This window comes from Lactuca sativa, chromosome 1, assembly GCF_002870075.4.
Source record: "Lactuca sativa cultivar Salinas chromosome 1, Lsat_Salinas_v11, whole genome shotgun sequence".
Lineage (NCBI taxonomy): Eukaryota > Viridiplantae > Streptophyta > Magnoliopsida > Asterales > Asteraceae > Lactuca > Lactuca sativa.
Window position 1 is genome coordinate 88378889 of NC_056623.2, and position 19048 is coordinate 88397936.

General features: G+C 40.4%; 1 protein-coding gene across 1 annotated transcript; it reads left to right on the plus strand.

Moving 5' to 3' along the window:
• The first annotated feature begins 2948 nt into the window (after positions 1 to 2948).
• Positions 2949 to 3851, plus strand: LOC128127555 (uncharacterized). The gene has a single exon (XM_052766116.1). It carries the CDS (start codon positions 2949 to 2951, stop codon positions 3849 to 3851), a length of 903 nt encoding a protein of 300 aa, XP_052622076.1.
• Positions 3852 to 19048: the final 15197 nt, after the last annotated feature.

Here is a 19048-nt window from a genome sequence, read left to right on the forward strand (position 1 = left end):
GTAAACAGAAGTAAAAAAGAGGCACACAAGCCCAACACATATGCGTTGAGGGAGGTGATAAGCAATGGAAGGATTAGCAAGGTACAAAAGAAAGAAGAGACTGATAAAGGAGAAAGAAAATTCCATATGATGATGTGATGAAAATTTAATAGAAAAACAAATTTCCAAAAGAAGAAAAACATAAGAAAAGCTAAGTTACAAAGCAATGTATCCAATTGTGGTTGCTCACTCTGCATACGCCATGTATCTGAGATATTAGTGGAGTAGAGGAGACCTTCAAAACTTTTAGATAAACACGAAAAAACAAAGGGACCACGCAACAAGAATCATGTTCTCCTACGTACCAAAATTTCCCAAAATTTATAATTGAAATGAATTTTGTATAATCTCCCAAAACTTATAAATTCATCACCTGAATTTTAATTGCCCTCTTTCAGTATTTTGAATTCAAATCGTTTAAGTATATGGCAAAATTTCCCAAACTTTATAACTATAACAAACATTTTTAGAAAAAAAAGTTATTGATTAGGTTGGTTTAATCATATTACATAATTTGGTTTTGATCCAACAAAATCCGGTGATTGGTTCCATTTTGATTCATAGGTAACATAACATCACAAACCACAATTATGTATAATGCTTTTATTTTATTTTATTTATTTTAGAAAAGGCGAGTTAGTATATGCCTGTGATTGATTGCAATACTGATACGACCTCGTTCCAACAGAAGACTTTTTTCTTCTAATTCCCTTGCATTCAGTTCTTCCTTTTTCTTAGGACCTTAATTTACTCATTTACTTCCGGTACCAAGTTCACGTTCCAATTCCTAGATTAGGTAGTTTAATTCCTTCATTATAAATAGTTTGTCAATTGCATCAGATTAATAGAGAAGAAATTTGTTTCAGTTTGTGTTCTTAATTTTGTTAGTAGAAAGGAGATTAGCCATCTCAGAATTTGGCTTTATCAATTGGTGCTTTCATTATTCGTTCTCATGACTCCCAAGTCAGAACACAGCGGCTCCACCTCCGACAACCCCACGGTCACCCACGCCAACAACCCCAATGTCACCAACGCCAACAACCCAATCGCCGCCCTTCACGCCCACATGCTCCATATCGTGCAAATTACCACCGATACCAACGCCAAACTCGACAAATTGATCCAAATCCTGACCGACCAACATGTAAATCAGCCCCCACCGCCGCCACCCCCGCCACCCCCACCACACGTCCCAAATCAGACTCTTCGACCACCGAAAATTCTCCTGCCGACTTTTGATGGTTCCAACCCACTCGATTGGATTTTCCAAGCTGAGAATAACTTCACATACTACACCATTCCACTGCCTCAACGCCTTTCCTTGGTTGTCTTCTATTTTACCGGTGATGCTTTAAGCTGGTACAAACATCTTGCGAGCAACAACCTTCTTGGCACTTGGCTCGAGTTCACCCGCACACTTGAACTGCGTTTTGGCCCATCTACATATGAAAATCACCAAGCTACCTTGTTTAAGCTTCAACAGACCACCACTGTCTCCGCCTACCAAACCGAGTTTGAAAGAGTCAGTAACCGGGTCATTGGTCTCTCTTCCGTATCCTTGCGTAACTGCTTTATCTCCGGTTTACGTCCCGACATTCAATCGGAGATCGCCATCCATAACCCGCAAACACTTCATGCCACTTATGGTCTTGCCAAATTAATTGAAGACAAAACTCCATGCTAACCTTCTCCCTACTGCTGGTTATTCAGAACCACCACCACCAACTCTACCTTTGTTGGCTGCATCTCCTTCCACATCTCCACCACTTCCGATCAAGAAACTCAGTCCCACTGAAATGCAACAACGAAGGGCTGAAGGCCTATGTTACAACTGTCCCGCCAAGTATCAACCTGGCCATCGGTGCGACTCGCCCAAGTTCCTTCTTCTTCAATCAGAAAACGAGCCACCATGGCCGTACCTGCACCAAACTGACTTTGGCCTTGAGGACAAGGCTATTTCTTAGGGGTGGAGTATTGATACGACCTCGTTCCAACATAAGACTTTTTCTTCTAATTCCCTTGCATGCAGTTAGTGTTAGATCATGTTTCCTTTTTTCTTAGGACCTTAATTTACCCATTTACTTCCGGTACCAAGTTCACGTTCCAATTCCTAGATTAGGTAGTTTAATTCCTTCATTATAAATAGTTTGTCAATTGCATCAGACTAATAGAGAAGAAATTTGTTTCAGTTTGTGTTCTTAATTTTGTTAGTAGAAAGGAGATTAGCCATCTCAGAATTTGGCTTTATCAAATACCTTTGTTAGAAACACTTTGTTATACACCTTGTTAGCGAAATGGGTTAGCCCTAACTTGTATTATGTATAATTCTTTAAAATATAAAAGATATACTTCATATTAAAAATAGGTTAGAAATTTTCAATAATTTACATAATAACCAAGTTAAGACCTATAACTGACCCAACAAAACCGAAACCGATTTTTCTATAACTGGTTCAAACCGCCGGTTTGATACAGGTATTTATAAATAAACGAAACTAACTTTTTCCCCTTTTTTCTAAAAGGTATCAAATCGAACCGTTTTTTAACCGAAAAAACTGGTAAAGTTTTACTTACAAAATAGCTGAAGAAACCGAATCGATTATAACCGAAACGATCTAAAAAATAAGTTTTTAAAAAAATGAAGCCATTTTAAAACCTATACATATGCACCTCCGATTACATTAGTTAGTTATTGTTGGGTCTTGTTGATTTAGGATCTCATAAGGGAGTTAGTTTTAGGCATAATGTCTTAAATTATAGGCCTTATGCTTCTTCGATGGAACAAAGTTGTCACAAGCATACACAACTTGGCTTCTAGACGAGCATACAATTTGTCTAACAATTTCATATTAGGTGTGTGGAACAATATAGCAAGAGTTAAGAGCGAGTTGGTCAAACGAGATATTCCGATGAGTGCAATCATTAGAAGAACAATCAACTATAGAGAAGAAACTCTATTTTGGAGCGACGATTGGCTGGGCAATGGTCCACTCAAACTTAGGTTTCCTAAGCTTTATACCCTGGAATCGCAAAAGAAATGTAAGATCTCTGATCATATCTACGATGGAGGATTCTCTTGGTCTTGGTCTCGTCAGCCGCTTTCACAGCAAGTCAACCGACTTATACAAGCTATTGGGTCTACTTGGCTAAACTCCAGCAAAGAGTACTCACAGACATGTGATTTGGCTTCAAACGATTGCTTCGTTGTGGATGTGGGTAGGCGTCGGTTGAAAACGACTTTGAGTGGGTCGGGCAATTGCTCATTTGGTTGGTTAAAAGAGACACCTATAAAGGTATCATGCTTCGTTTGGCGTGCTATTCAAAATTGCATCCCATCTGCCTTGTCTCTCAATCATCGTGGCATCAATACAGATTTGGTGACTTGCGGGGAATGTAACACGGATGAGGAATCTGCGGATCACATAATATGTGGATGTTCATTTGCTAGATTTACATGGGAGTGGATCTTCATATGGTGTTTCATATTGTTGCCTTATTTTGATAAAACTGGTGAGGTGTTGGAATTCGCAACGGTATGGGGAAATTGCCCAAAGAAGAAAAAGGTGTTGTTGGGTATTTGTTATGGAACGATTTGGAGTTTGTGGCAAGCGAGAAACGGAATAATCTTCAATCAAAATCAGATTACACCTGAAAAGGCCGTGGATATTATCAAATCATCGGTGTTCATTTGGTTCAAACGTCGGAGCAATGGAGGCATTTATAATTGGGTAGATTGGTGTAAAAGTCCTTCATGTAATAGGCTTGACATTTTTTTTTCTCTCTCTAATGGTTGTGATACGAGATCTGTTTAGTTAGTTCCTTTTTCCTCTCTGCCTAGTTGCTTGCTAGGTGGAGCTCCTTATGGAATGCGGTGCCCAATTCTAGTTAAGTGCCATTTTCTTGAAGCCATAGGACGCTCTTGAATATTATGGTAATGTAGTGCCCAAATCTAGTTAGTTGTTTTAATTTATGATTTTCCAAGTGCAAGTTTGATTAGGGGGTCCTTTGTTTTGAACCGAAATAGATGTAACCCATTTCCATTTCGATTTTCTTGTTTGCATTTCTTTGTATAATTTAGGGTAAAATATATAAAAATCACTATATTTAGGACATTTTGGTGGTTTAACCATCACTTCATTTTGGTTCATGAAGGCCATCAGTGTTTGATACTCCGTCTGTTTCAAAATTATTGTCCACAATAAAAAACACATAGATTACAACTAAGTTTATTAAATGAATTACAATTATACCCTCTTGTTGCATTTAATTCTATCATTTTATTGCATGGTAGATGATGAGTATTTTGGTAAAAATGATATTCATAATTAGAAGTATGCTATTATTTTGGGATATAAAAAAAACATGTATTATTAATTTGGGACAGAGAGAGTAATTTTTTATATCTTAGCCATTAATTTGTAGCAAGTTAAAATGGCCACAATATAAAAAAAGTTGTCAAAGTTGAATGACTTTCACGAAATTATTTGATGATGTGTATTCGAAAAAATCACTAACAGGAGTGTGGAACAACATCGCTGGCATACGAAAAGGTCTAGTAAGCAAAGATATACCTGTTCCCTCTGTCCTATGTAAACTTTCTACTGCTAATGGTGTAATCTGGAGGTGTGAGTTATCCCCGAATGGAATATACACTGTATGTGCCCTTAGACATAGATGAGATTACCGGCTCCCTAATGTTGATGGCAATTTCTCTTGGATTAAAGAAGTCCCACTAAAAGTCAACTGTTTTATATGGCAGGCAAGAAGGGGGAGGATTCCCATCGCATTGGAGCTCTCAAAGAGAGGGGTATATTCGGAATCTTTGACCATTAATTTGTAGCAAGTTAAAATGGCCACAATATAAAAAAAGTTGTCAAAGTTGAATGACTTTCACGAAATTAATTTGATGATGTGTATTCGAAAAAATCACTAACAGGAGTGTGGAACAACATCGCTGGCATACGAAAAGATCTAGTAAGCAAAGATATACCTGTTCCCTCTGTCCTATCTAAACTTTCTACTGCTAATGGTGTAATCTGGAGGTGTGAGTTATCCCCGAATGGAATATACACTGTATGTGCCCTTAGACATAGATGGGATTACCGGCTCCCTAATGTTGATGGCAATTTCTCCTGGATTAAAGAAGTCCCACTAAAAGTCAACTGTTTTATATGGCGGGCAAAAAGGGGGAGGATTCCCGTCGCATTGGAGCTCTCAAAGAGAGGGGTATATTCGGAATCTTTGACCTGTCCCATGTGCAATGAACACGGTGAATGTGCAGATCATGTGCTGGTTGAATGCCGTTATGTCAGACAGGTATTTGAAGGGATATCAAGTTGGTGTAAGGTAAAAACGGCGGATTGTCATACGGTTAAGGAGGCCGAGGACTCATTTTCTCAGCAGGGGTTGGGTCATAACAGGAGCAGGACTCTTTTGGCAGTGTACTATGGAGCCTTATAGAGCATTTGGAAATCAAGGAATGAAAGAGTTTTCAAAAAGAACTGGATCCCACCCGACAAAGTCATTGACATAATAAAATCAGTGACTTATCTATGGGCAAAAAACAGGGGAAAGCTTGATAGGATTACCTGGGCAACATGGTCTCAATGCCCTCCGGATTTCTGAGTTTCTCTTCTTCCAGTTTTGTCTTCTATTTTTCTTTCTTTTTTGTTTTTTACTTGCTCCTTGTTCGCCACTAATTGTGGCTTGTGTACTTTCTCTTTTTATTAATATATCTTATTGGCCGGTTCAAAAAAAAAAAATCTTTGACACTAAATATTACTAATCTTTGACATTAAATATTACTAAGCCACTAAACTTTGGCGACCATTAATTTCTATCGACTACTTTAACCTCCTATAATGGTGAAAGCGGTCGATATAGAAAAAATAATATCAAAACTTGGATGGTTTTAATAAACCAAATTGAATTAGAGTGGTTAAACCACAAAATACCGTGTTTTCTTTTTCTTTCTTTTTTTTTTTTTTTTTTTTTTTTTTTTTTTTGTGTGTGTGTGTGTGTGTGTGTATTAGTGCCACATAATTCAATTTGTTTGTTTCTCTCTTCTAACCAAGATTTCAAAAAATATTAGTTGGAAGGTAATATGTATACTTTTATGCGAATCAATCTCTCGCTCTTATATACAAATTCCATGAGTGACGGAGTGGTTGATATTGATGACATAAATACATTTAAGGGATAATGACTAGAAATGGTAATCAACTTTGATTTTTGTAAACATTTAGTCACCGAATTTTTTTTTTTTTTTTGATTTACCTGTGAACTTTTTGAGATCGTTCACAAAGTACCAATATGACGGGTAATAATGGGTTTTGTCGGTTTCGGGTGTGGTTTCCATCCAAACATGAGTTTTTCGGCATAGTATGATTTTTCCGGTCATCTTCTCCGGCTAAACTCGATTTTACAGCGAGACCCTTTTCCGATAGTTGTCTTCTCTGTCCTTCTTCTCTTTTCCGACGATATGATGAACAAAAGAATCCCCATACCTTTTTTGGAAATCGTAAACTATTAGGAAGTAAAGTGGATAATAAGCAAAACTAAAAGCATACAAGACACAATATTACGTGGGTCAGTCAAGGTGACCTACATTCATGGGCGGGATGAGAGTATTCTCTATTTTAGAGCTCTCAAATAGAGGTTACAAGTACAATTTCACAGAGATTTGCCTAACACTCTAGAATTCAAGATACAAAATGACTTAGCATGCATCCCTATTCATACTTGAGGGATCAGACCTAAAACCCTAATGGGCCAAGTGTTGGATAAGGTGTCTAAGTCCATAACTATATTTGGTATGTACTTGACCCGATTTAGCATGGTCCATTTGGGTTGCACTTCACCAGAACAATTTGGACTTTTGAGAAGAGGATAACTATGATTTATTAATATATTATAAGTTATAATATATTAATATGAAATCATATTATTTAATTAGTATTGATCAAGAATTAATTTGGAATTAATTTTGTAGTCAAAAGAGACTAATTAAATATATAGGGATTGATTGTGTAAATCATTCGTTCTTATAATGTGGGCTAATGATTCATGATTCTTTATGTTGGGCTTAACCCATGTGGTGACTCATGGATACTCAATGGAGGTTAAAACCCATGGGCCACGAGGAATGTGGAAAGTCATGCACATTAGGGTTTACATGGTGTAACCCTAATGTAACCACACTATATAAGAAGCCCTTTGGTTCAAGAAATTGACACCTAGAGTCTTTGCAAGAGTGTAGTCGATTTTTGTGAGCTAAAGAGTCCTCTTCCAAGTTTTCCAAGTGTTAGTAGTGATTTGTGATTCCACTTGAGGCATTCACATTATTGGTGCTAGGATCTTAAAGCTCCAAGCAACAAGCTACAACAAAAGGTATGTTATCTAACTTGTTTTATTACCAAAGTATCAAAGTTTTGTATGATAGTTAGGGTAATACCTTGGAAAATGAAAGTTTGCATGTATAATAGAGAAAACGTAGATCCAAGGTATTTAGGGTTGCATGTACACCTTAGGAGTGTTAGAATGCTCAAAGCCCTACACCAAGTCCATTGGCCCATAGGCCCATGAAAGGTGTTAACTAATCACAATCTGCCATGCAACATATTCTGGAACATCCATCCTTGCATGAGCATCAACAACATACACGATGGAGCATTATGATCCATAGTGGCATATCATGATGCAAGAATGGCATATCAGGATCACCATGGCATATCAACCATCATGGTGGCACATCAAACAATAATCCTTGAGCATCTTCAACTTCTGAGCTTCCTTAAACAATCTTGAACATCATAGGGGACTTCATAACATATGACTCATCAAGGGATACCTTGGAATATCAGGGAACCAAGTGGCGCATCCTTGCATCAAGATGACACATCTTGATCAAGGGATGACACATCCTCTCCAAGGTTGCATATCTAGAAATCCACTTCACAATAGTGCATCCACTTCATGAATAGCATATCCAGTCACTTGGTGGCATATCCTGTCACACGGTGGCATATCCAATCACTTGATGGCATATCATGTCACTTGGTGGCATATCAAGTTACTTCTTGGCATATCAAGTCACTTCGTGGCATATCAAGTCACTTCGTGGCATATTAAGTTCCAATAGTGGTGCACCTTGACTTCTAAGTGGAGCATCCAAGAATAGAATGCTCCATTCCACTTCCAGGTGCTCTATACCTCCTTCTAGAAGACTTGTTCCATTGTCACTTGATTCGTTCCTTTGTCAGGAGATCTATCCCTTTCTTAGATGACCAGTTCCTTTTTATATACTCTATAAACCCCAAGTGCTCCATTGAGTTTCAAGTGCTCTATTTGATGGGTTTTGAGCATTACATCAATCCTATGGTGCATATGCAACCCTAAAGCTTTGGATCTAGGTTTTCTCTAATTGTACATGCAATAATAATCATCCAAAGCTATAACCCTAATCTAGCATGCATAAATCAAAACTTATATCTAAAACAAATTTAGAATCTTACCTTTCAATTGTAGCTAGCTTGATCTTCAACCTTTGAGAATGTAGCACCTCAAATGTGATGCCTCTAATAGATCACAAACACCACAAGCAATGGAAGAATATTAGAGAGAGGGGGAGAGGCACAAAATCGGCTCAAGATCCTTTTAGGGTTTCTAGTAGTCGATTTTTGCATGCCCAAGGGTTCCTTATATAGTTGAGCAACTAGGGTTTCAGTCAAAACCCTAATCAAGTTGCTTAGTCCTTAAGCAGCCCATAGGATCCTTCCGGAAGGCCCCTTGGACGAATTTTATGTGGGCTCCCACATAAATTTCGTCCATCCCTTCCTTATGGACCCTAAGCCCAACTTTGTAACTATCTTATAATTACAATACTAATCCCCGTAATTTAATTAATCTCTTTTGACCACAAAATTAATTCTAAATTAATTCTTGACCAATATTAAATAAATAATATGATTTCTCTATTATTATATTGTTCCTATAATATATTAATAAATCATGATTAACCTCTTTCTCCATAATTCATCCAATCAAATTGCTATGGTGAAGGCAACCCAAAAGGACCATGTTGCTATTAGGTCAAGTACATACCAATTATAGTTATGGGCTTAGACACCTAATCCAACAATCTCCCGCTTGGATAAGTCTAATAACTATAAATGCAAGTACTGAAGGGTTTTGAGCACTCTAACAACCTTAAGGTGCACATACAACTCTAGATGCTTTCGATCTAAGTTTTCTCTAATTATACATGCAATTTGTTTTCCAAAGCATTCATCCTAACTAGTATACAAAACATAGGTAATTGAACAAAAAAATCTAGTTAGATTACTTACCTCTTGTTGTAGCTAGTTAACTTGAACCTTTAGGAACCTAACACCCCAAATGTGATGTCTCAAATGCTTCACAAAACACCACAGACAATGGAGGACTTAAGAGAGAGTGACTTGTACAAAATCGGTCTAACGACCCAAAATATGACCCAAAATTTTTCGTTTAAATAATACTAAGGTTATCAACGATCTATATTATATCATAAAATCGTACGTCATAAATCCCAAAAAGTTATAATAGAGGTTTCATAACAAAGGAACTGTAACAACATATCATAGTATATGAAATAAACTCCCAGGACAAAAGCTGAAGTTATGGTATGTGCAATGCCATCATCCCGAGCCCTTCCCTTTGCTTGCGGAAGTACCTGAAACCAAAACTAAAACTTTAAGCACAAAGCTTAGTGAGCTCCCCCAGACTACCACATACCATACAATCATATAAAAACATATTGGGCCTTGCCCACTGCATCGGACCGAAGTCCGGAACTAACCAAGGCCTTGCCCTCTGCATCGGACCGAAGTCCGGAAACTGCATCAGACCGAAGTCCGGAAACTGCATCGGACCGAAATCCGGAAACTGCATCGGACCGAAGTCCGGAACTGACTGGGACCTTGTCCCCTACATTGGACCGAAGTCTGGAACTAACTGCATCAGATCAAAATCCGGAACTGACTGGGACCTTGTCCCCTGCATCAGACCGAAGTCCGAAAACTGACTGAGCATAACATAGCATAGCATAAACATATCAACTAGCATAAAACAGATATACTGCATACTGCATCAGACTAAAGTCCGGAACACATAACACAAAGACATGCTTGAATCACAAAGACATCAAGCACACTGAACTACTGCATTGGACCAAATTCCAGAACTACTGCTAACTAGACGGGCCGGCATTGTGGTCGTAGACCCGTTTCTACTGGAAGGAAAACTCATCTCGTAGTGCTGGCTGCTGAGATGCTAACTCTAAAAATGATTGACTACTGCTCCGGAACTGTTCGGTTACAATTTCCAAAAACACTAGATCAGCTTACTGGTAAATGCTCTCATGGTCAAATGACTATTTTACCCCTAGTCAAAGTCAACTCCCTGGTCAAGGTCAACTTCCAGTTGACCGGACTCTCCGAGTCAGGGCGCAGACTCGCTGAGTCCCTCCTTTACTAACTCTGACTTTAACTCACCGAGCCCCTTTCCCACTCACTGATTCACTCTGAACTCACAACTCGAAGGGAAAACGGGGACTCGCGACTCGACTCGTCGAGTCCGAAGAACAACTCGCCGAGTCCTATCGCAGATTCCATACAATCGAATTCTAATCCATTCCAGGGCCTCAAACTCGCAAATCTGAGCCCTTGGGACCATCTGAACATGTAAGGTTGCTGACTTTACGTGTAACTATGAAGGAATGAAGCCATTTCACTCAAACACTACTTTTCTCAGGAAAAACTCATCCGACTCGCCGAGTTGTAGAACAACTCGTCGAGTCTAAGGTAATCTTCATCGGACTCGTTGAGTTTCTCATCCAACTCGTCGAGTCCAAGGCTATCTTCATATGACTCGCCGAGTCAAGCTTGTGACTCACCGAGTCTATTCAGTCCCTTTTCCATACAAGCCTGATTTGAGCCATGCTGTAACAGCCCGGAATTCCAGGTATTGTTATATTTATGATTTTGGGTGTTTTAAGAGGGGACTCGACGAGTTGGAGCTCAGACTCGCCGAGTAGGATCGCGGATCTGGTCGCGGGTTCGCGACTGGACTCGACGAGTTCGGATATGGACTCGGCGAGTCCGTGCTGTTTAGCGAAACCCTAACCGTCCAGGTTTGGGACGTATATAAGGAAGGGGCCTTATGGCCGTCATTGTTCACCCTAGTCCTCTGAGAGAAACCCTAATTCGATTGTGAGCATCTGGAGCAAGGTAGAAGACCCTTATTGATCTTGGGAGTGTTATTTTGCAAGGAGGAGGAGGCTTGGTTAAGGAAACAACAAGAGAAGCCACATTCTGAGGATTTGGGGACACAGAGCACGTTATTCAGGTAATATTTCGAGTTGCATTCTTCTATGTTGATGTGTATATGGATTTAGGGTTTATTGAACCCTTTTGTGGCTAGATTGAGTGTTACCTTAGTCCCCCAAGCAATTGGAACCCTATATTGGGACCCTTGGAAGTCCAGAATGTCCCATGCCTGAGCTTTTCGGGAATCAATGGAGGTTTTGGATTGGAATCCTTATGCCTTAGGTCAAAATGTAAATTATGAGTCATGGGGTGTATTATGAGCACCGAAATGAGGACTTTACGTGATGAACCAGTCTAGGAAGGCCATACCTATGAATGGTCGGAGCAGATCTGACCTTAGAAAGCAGTTTGAGCGGTTGCATGGCATGGACTCGCCGAGTCCGATGAACAGACTCGGCGAGTTGAGTCGGGGTGGCCCCGCGATTCTTCCAGGAGGAACTCGTCGAGTCAAGGGGGATACTCGACGTGTAGAAAGGGGATCTTAGAGAATTGGTGAGAACGTCTAGACTCGCCGAGTCGCCCTAGCACTCGCCGAGTACGGTCAAAGTTGACCGTTGACCGTTGACCAGAGTTGACCTATGTTTGACTTCTTAGGGATGGTCAAACTTAGAAGATAAAAGTGTTAATAAGAGATGTATGATGTTATAGGGAGATTGTAGCTCGGCGGATCGAGCACGACTGACTTCGGGATTTCTAGCTTTCGATATTCGCGAGGTGAGTCTTCTCACTATACCGTACCCGGAAGGGTTTGACTGTGTGACCGGAAGGTCAGATATGATATGTGATATGTGCTATATGTGATAAGATAATTGTTATGCATGCTATGTGTGTTTATGTGGGCCGGAATGCATTATGTTATGGGCCGGAAGGCGTGTAATCTGGACCGTAAGGTTGGCGTGGGTAGGACCGGAAGGTTTACCCAGCAGGGACGGAAGTCCCCTGAGACACATGGACCGGAAGGTCAGGGACTGGAGAGGCGTATATGCGTAAGTTGTATTTTGGGGAACTCACTAAGCATTTATGCTTACAGTTGTTATGTATGTGTTTCAGGTACTAGCGAGGACCGTGGGAAGGCGCCGGCGTGATCTGTACACACTGATAGATGTTTTGTGATCTTGGGATTCATATGATTTGTATTTTGACATGACACTTGGAATGTTTATGCCATGTTTTGAATGAAAATACTTTAATTTGAAATGAAAAATTGGTTTGAAAATTTACGTTGTTACACATGCAATGGCTCTAAGTCACAGATCCATGCTTCTAGGGCATGCTTATCACGTAAAGTTGCAAACTTTACGTGCATGCATGGATTTAAAGGCTTCAAATGCCAAAACTAAGCTCTTAATGAGGTTCTAAGCTCAAGAGGGACCTCAATCACGACCATAGCTGAAACTTTACACTACTAGAATGCAATGAGGGTCCAGATCTGAAGTATGACACAAACATAAGGCTTAATCATAAAGGATTTGGGGTTTTTGGGGTTTAAAGCAACAATTTGGAGACAACCAAGATCTACTAGATCAATAAACAAGATTGTAACGACCCAATTTTAAAGGCCAAAAATTTCATTTTTGAATTAACACATTTAGCAAACATTTTACCAAAACATTGTCAATAAAACATTCATTACAAAAATCATAATGTTGTATTTCAAACCATAGCATCATAAGTATTGAAAATCAGAGTACAGTCCCGAAAACTTCTTGTGGAAACATGTGTGTGTGTGATGCGCTGCTACACCGCCGACTCTTTCCCCTTCGACGAAGAGGTACCTGAAACCAAAACCAAAACTGTAAGCATGAAGCTTAGTGAGTTCCACCATCATACCACATACCATACAATATCGTCGGTATCTTTCAACCGGTAACCTTCATCGGTATCTTTCAACTGGTAACCTTCATCGTTATCTTTCAACTGGTAACCATCATTGGTATCTTTCAACCGGTAATCAACATCGGTATCTTTGAACCGGTAACTGAGGACTATTTCATCCCCTACAGCTAGCATGCAACAACTAGATATAAGCATACAGTCAGGCATATCCGGGTACTGACCTACCCTTGGGTCCTAAGGACCACTTTCAGGGAAACTAACCCCTACCATACACATAACATACTACTTAGATAAATCTCATAACCAACACATAACCAGACCAAGATAATTATCACAAAGACCATTATCTTCTAAATACCCCTTTTTGGTGGGCCGACATTGTGGCCTTAGACCTACCCCTACTGGAAGGTAACTCACCTCAATGTCGTGCAGTGTCTGAACTATCCTCGACGCATAGGTCGACTCCCAACGACTCCTTGATCCCTACATGACAACCTTCAAGTCAACACATATCACATACAACCCTAAACAGGGTTAGCCCAAGTTCAGTCAAAGTCAACATTGGTCAAGGTCAACATTCAGTTGACCTGACTCGCCGAGTTGGCCTACCAAATCGTCGAGTCCATGCTTCTCTAATCCCAAAAAAACCCCGGCTCGACTCGTCGAATCTAGCAAAACTCGACAGGTTCTCCTTCAATCATAAGATTTGGACCATCTTCGTCCGACTCGCCGAGTTCCTTCTTGAACTCGTCGAGTTCATCTCCAACTTAAGAACTTGTCGAGTCCATCTTCAAAGATTGCGAGATTGCTATGGATTCTCCGAGTCTGCTCATACCACTCGCCGAGTCCGATGACTCCCAGGTCCCTTTTCGCGTCTAAACCCACAAGGGACTTCCTTCCTAACACTTACCCGTTCACATAAAGGGTTTGGTGCACAATGGTCACCGACTCGTCGAGTGCCAAGAGCAACTCGCTGAGTCCAGCCTTGACCAATTCCATATAGTCGATTTAAATAAGGTCTAACACACCAAAACCTTAGATCTGGCCTCCTAATGTCCATTTTATACATAAAGTTCCAAACTTGGTGCACATGCATGGAGTTTTTAGCTCAAAAATCCATATAAAGTGTCCTACAATATGCATGGGGCTCTCCTGGCCCTAAAGTTGACACCTTTATGCCATGAGACCCCTCTTAAGGCCCAGATCTGAAGGCTAGAGTCCACATAGCACTCCTTAAATCTGAAAATGGCTTGAAAGCCCTAAATGCACCCAAGATCTACAATCTAAAGATGAACAACCAAATGGAAGACCAAAGCAGGAGCATTTTACCTTGATTAAGCTGAAGATGGAATGAGATTTCTGGATCCACAAGCCCCAAGTCGAATACTCAAGCTCCCCTTCTTCCTTCCAAGCTTCACAAGTCAACAAAAGCACCAAAATGGCCTTAACACACACACACAATCGGCTAGGGTTTCGATATGCAGCTCCAGGAGAGTGTTAGGGAAAAGGGAGGCTGAGTTAAGGTGTTTATATAGGGTGCAAACCCTCATATTAGGGTTTTTGTCCAGACAGCACAAACTCGTCGAGTCCGGTCTCTAACTCGCCGAGTCATCCACTTAACTCACATGTCCAATCCGCTTCTACTCGACGAGTTGGGCCACCAAATCGCCGAGTCCCAGGCCAAAATGCAAAATACTTAATTTAAAAATATGTACTAGGAACCAGGTGCTACAAAGATGGAGGCTTTATTACCAGAAAAGATGACCACAACTGAGTGTGCTCTGGATCCACTTTCTCTTCATTGAACTCTTCAATCTTCTCCTTCTTCTACTTGCTCCAAAAATTCCTTCACAAAGCAACAATCACTTACACACTCAAAAAGGGGGCTAGGGTTTGGTAAAAGATGCTCTGAGAGTGATGGAGGCGAGGTTGGGGCGTATAAGTGTGTTTAAATAGGGTGCAAACCCTTAAATTAGGGCTTCACCCAGACAGGCGGACTCGCCGAGTTGCCAGCTTAACTCACATGATCAACCCGTCTTCTACTCGACGGGTCGGGCTACAGACTCGTCGAGTACCCCTCAAGAAAGAAAAACTTTAATTAAATCACATACTAGAAACGGAGCGTTACAACTCTCCCCCACTTATCTTAGACTTCGTCCTCGAAGTCTGCTGCTGCGACTGAATCTGAAAATAACTCTGGATAATGCTCCCTCATCTCCCCCTCGGACTCCCACGTCCACTCTGAACCCCTTCGGTGTTGCCACTGCACCTTCACCAACTGAACCACCTTGTTCCTTAGGGTCTTCGTTTTTCGATCTAGGATTGCAACTGGTCTCTCAATATAATTCAGGTTGCTATTAACCTGAATGTCCTCCAAGAGTACAACTGCCGCCTCGTCCACTAAACACTTTCTCAATTGAGAAACATGGAAAGCGGGGACTCGTGACTCGACTCGTCGAGTCCGAAGAACAACTCACCGGGTCCTATCGCAGATTCCATACAATCGAATTCTAATCCATTCCAAGGCCTCAAACTCGCAAATCTGAGCCCTTGGGACCATCTGAACACGTAAGGTTGCTGACTTTACATGTAACTACGAAGGAATGAAGCCATTTCACTCAAACACTACTTTTCTTAGGAAAAACTCATCCGACTCGCCGAGTTGTAGAACAACTCGTCGAGTCTAAGGCAATCTTCATCGGAATCGCTGAGTTGCTCATCCGACTTGTCGAGTCCAAGGCTATCTTCATATGACTCGCCGAGTCAAGCTTGTGACTCGCCGAGTCCATTCAGTCCCTTTTCCATACAAGCCTGATTTGAGCCATGCAACGACTCTAAGTCACAGATCCATGCTTCTAGGGTATGCTTATCATGTAAAGTTGCAAACTTTACGTGCATGCATAGCTATAAAGGCTTCAAATGCCAAAACTAAGCTCTTAATGGGGTTCTAAGCTCAAGAGGGACCTCAATCACGGCCATAGCTGAAACTTTACACTACTAGAATGCAATGAGGGTCCAGATCTTAAGTATGACCCAAACATAAGGCTTAATCATAAAGGATTTGGGGGTTTTTATGGTTTAAAGCAACAATTTGGGGACAACCAAGATCTACTAGATCAATAAACAAGATGGAGGCTTTATTACCAGAAAAGATGACCACAACTGAGTGTGCTCTGGATCTACTTCCTCTTCCTTGAACTCTTCAATCTTCTCCTTCTTCTACTTGCTCCAAAAATTCCTTCACAAAGCAACAATCACTTACACACTCAAAAAGGGGGCTAGGGTTTGGTAAAAGATGCTCTGAGAGTGATGGAGGCAAGGTTGGGGCGTATAAGTGTGTTTAAATAGGGTGCAAACCCTTAAATTAGGGCTTCACCCAGACAAGCGGACTCGCCGAGTCCGACGTATGGACTCGCCGAGTTGCCAGCTTAACTCGCGTGATCAACCCGTCTTCTACTCGATGAGTCGGGCTACAGACTCGTCGAGTACCCCTCAAGAAAGAAAAAAATTTAATTAAATCACATACCAGAAACGGAGCGTTACAATCGGCTCTTATGATCTCCTAGAACAACTAGTGCTGATTTTAGGAGCTAAAGGGCTTCTTTTATAGTGTGGAAAAACAGGGTTATATCCATGCAAAACCCTAATGCACCATGACCTTTCATATTACTTAGGATCCATGGGTTAAACCTCCATGGACTATCCATAGACTACCATATTGGTTTAGCCCATCCTAAATAACCATAGGCCCACACTATAAGTATCATTGATTTACCAAATCAATCCCCATACATTTAATTAGTCTCTTTTGATCACTAAATTAATTCCAAATTAAATCTTGATCAATACTAATTAAATAATTTGATTTCATATTAATATATTAGAACTTATAATATATTAATAAATCATAAATAACCTCTTCTCAAAAGTCCATCATTTCAAATTGTTCCGGTGAAATGCAACCCAAATGGACCATGCTACTTTCGGGTCAAGTACATACCAAATATAGTTATGGAATTAGACACCTTATCCAACAAGTACGACTTCAAAATCCGATTAGCAATCGTAGCTCTCAAAAGCCGTTGTCGAACTCTGACACGTCCTAAAGATAAGGGATCATGTAGTCCTCCGTTCTCAAGACATCATGCAGATAAATACATGGAACACAGTCATACTTATTGTCCATCAGTCTGTTTCCCGATTTCTGATTCGTTTGACATATAACTTAATTGAACACATCAACTCAGTTCTAACAGGTTCCCACACATACGTCAACGCAAAATCAACTAGGGGCCCAATATATCGCTTTTAATCCTCCTAGGATAAAAGGAACAAATAAACTTTGACTTATATTCTTGTACTATTTACTCATTGAATCATACACAACAATACGTTTTATAACATCAAGTTATTGATGCGTTTACGCATTATCAATGCACAAACAACTTGTAAACAATAACTCATATATCTCGGTTTAAAGACTATACGATATTATCGTCTCACAATCACTCGTGATTAATTCCATGAAGTGATTCATGTGAGCGTGGGTTTAATCCAATACTCAAATCTTATTTCAGGAGCACTCATGAACGTTGAAACAAACCTTTGCTATGTATAAATGCTTAGACAATATACAAGCCAATTCATGACAGTCTTGCCTCAATACCTACTTCCAAAGTATGATCGACTGTGGATAGTTTGAATAATTTAATTATTCTGGAAGTCAAAACATGCAAAGTGAAACAATAGTAAATAATTGACACAAGACAGTAACTTTAATTATAAATAAAACTCATTTATTTAATCATCAAATGTCAATTAAAATTTATCTATTACAAGTTTCAAAAACTATCTAATCATTAAAACTAATATCCTCCTTTAGCCTGATGCACCTCGCATGCTGTAAGTTCTTAACCCTGCTCAGTCCCTTCGTGAGGGGATCTGTTGGGTTCTATCTAACGATACCCTCTTTGCTACGAGGAGTCCTTCTTCTATCCGGTATCTTATGAAGTGATATTTTATGTCGATGTGCCTGGACCTACCATTATCCATTGGTTCCTTAGCTAAGGCAACCGCACTATGACTGTCACAAAAAATCTCCATAGGCTCCTTTATAGCTGGCACAACACCAAGGTCTCCGATGAAGTTCTTCAGCCATTTCGCCTCCTTCGCCACTTCGCTTGCTGCTATGTACTCTGATTCACACGTGGAATCAGCTATAGTCTCCTGCTTGGAACTTTTCCAAGTGATTGTTCCTCCATTTAGGGTAAATACCCAGCCAGACTGAGAGCGGAAATTATCTCTGTTGGTCTTAAAGCTGGCGTCACTATACCCCACCACACTCATGTCATCACTCCCACCAAGGGTAAGGACCCAGTCCTTAGTCTTCCGCAGGTACTTGAGAATGATCTTTACCGCAGTCCAGTGAGCCTTACCAGGATTCCCTTGATATTTGCTGACCATGCTCAAAGCAAATGCCACATCAGGGTGAGTACAAGTCATAGCATACATGATCGAGCCAACAACGAAAGCATATGGTATTCAACTCGTCTAAGCTATCTCAGCCTCTGTACTCAGACTCTGAGTCTTACTTAGTTTGGCATTGCTTTGGATCACTAAGTCACCTTTCTTGGAATCCATTATGTTGAACCTTTTCAACACATTTTCCATGTAGGTACTTTGACTAAATCCAATTAGTCTCTTACTCCTGTCTCTCAATATCCTTATCCCAAGAATATACAGGCAGCTTCTCCGAGGTCCTTTATAGCGAAACACTTCCCAAGCCAGGACTTAACCTCCTGCAAGGT

Bases quoted from the DNA above. Each gene is read 5' to 3' on its own strand.
- LOC128127555 (XM_052766116.1), top strand. From the start codon at position 2,949: ATGAGTGCAATCATTAGAAGAACAATCAACTATAGAGAAGAAACTCTA.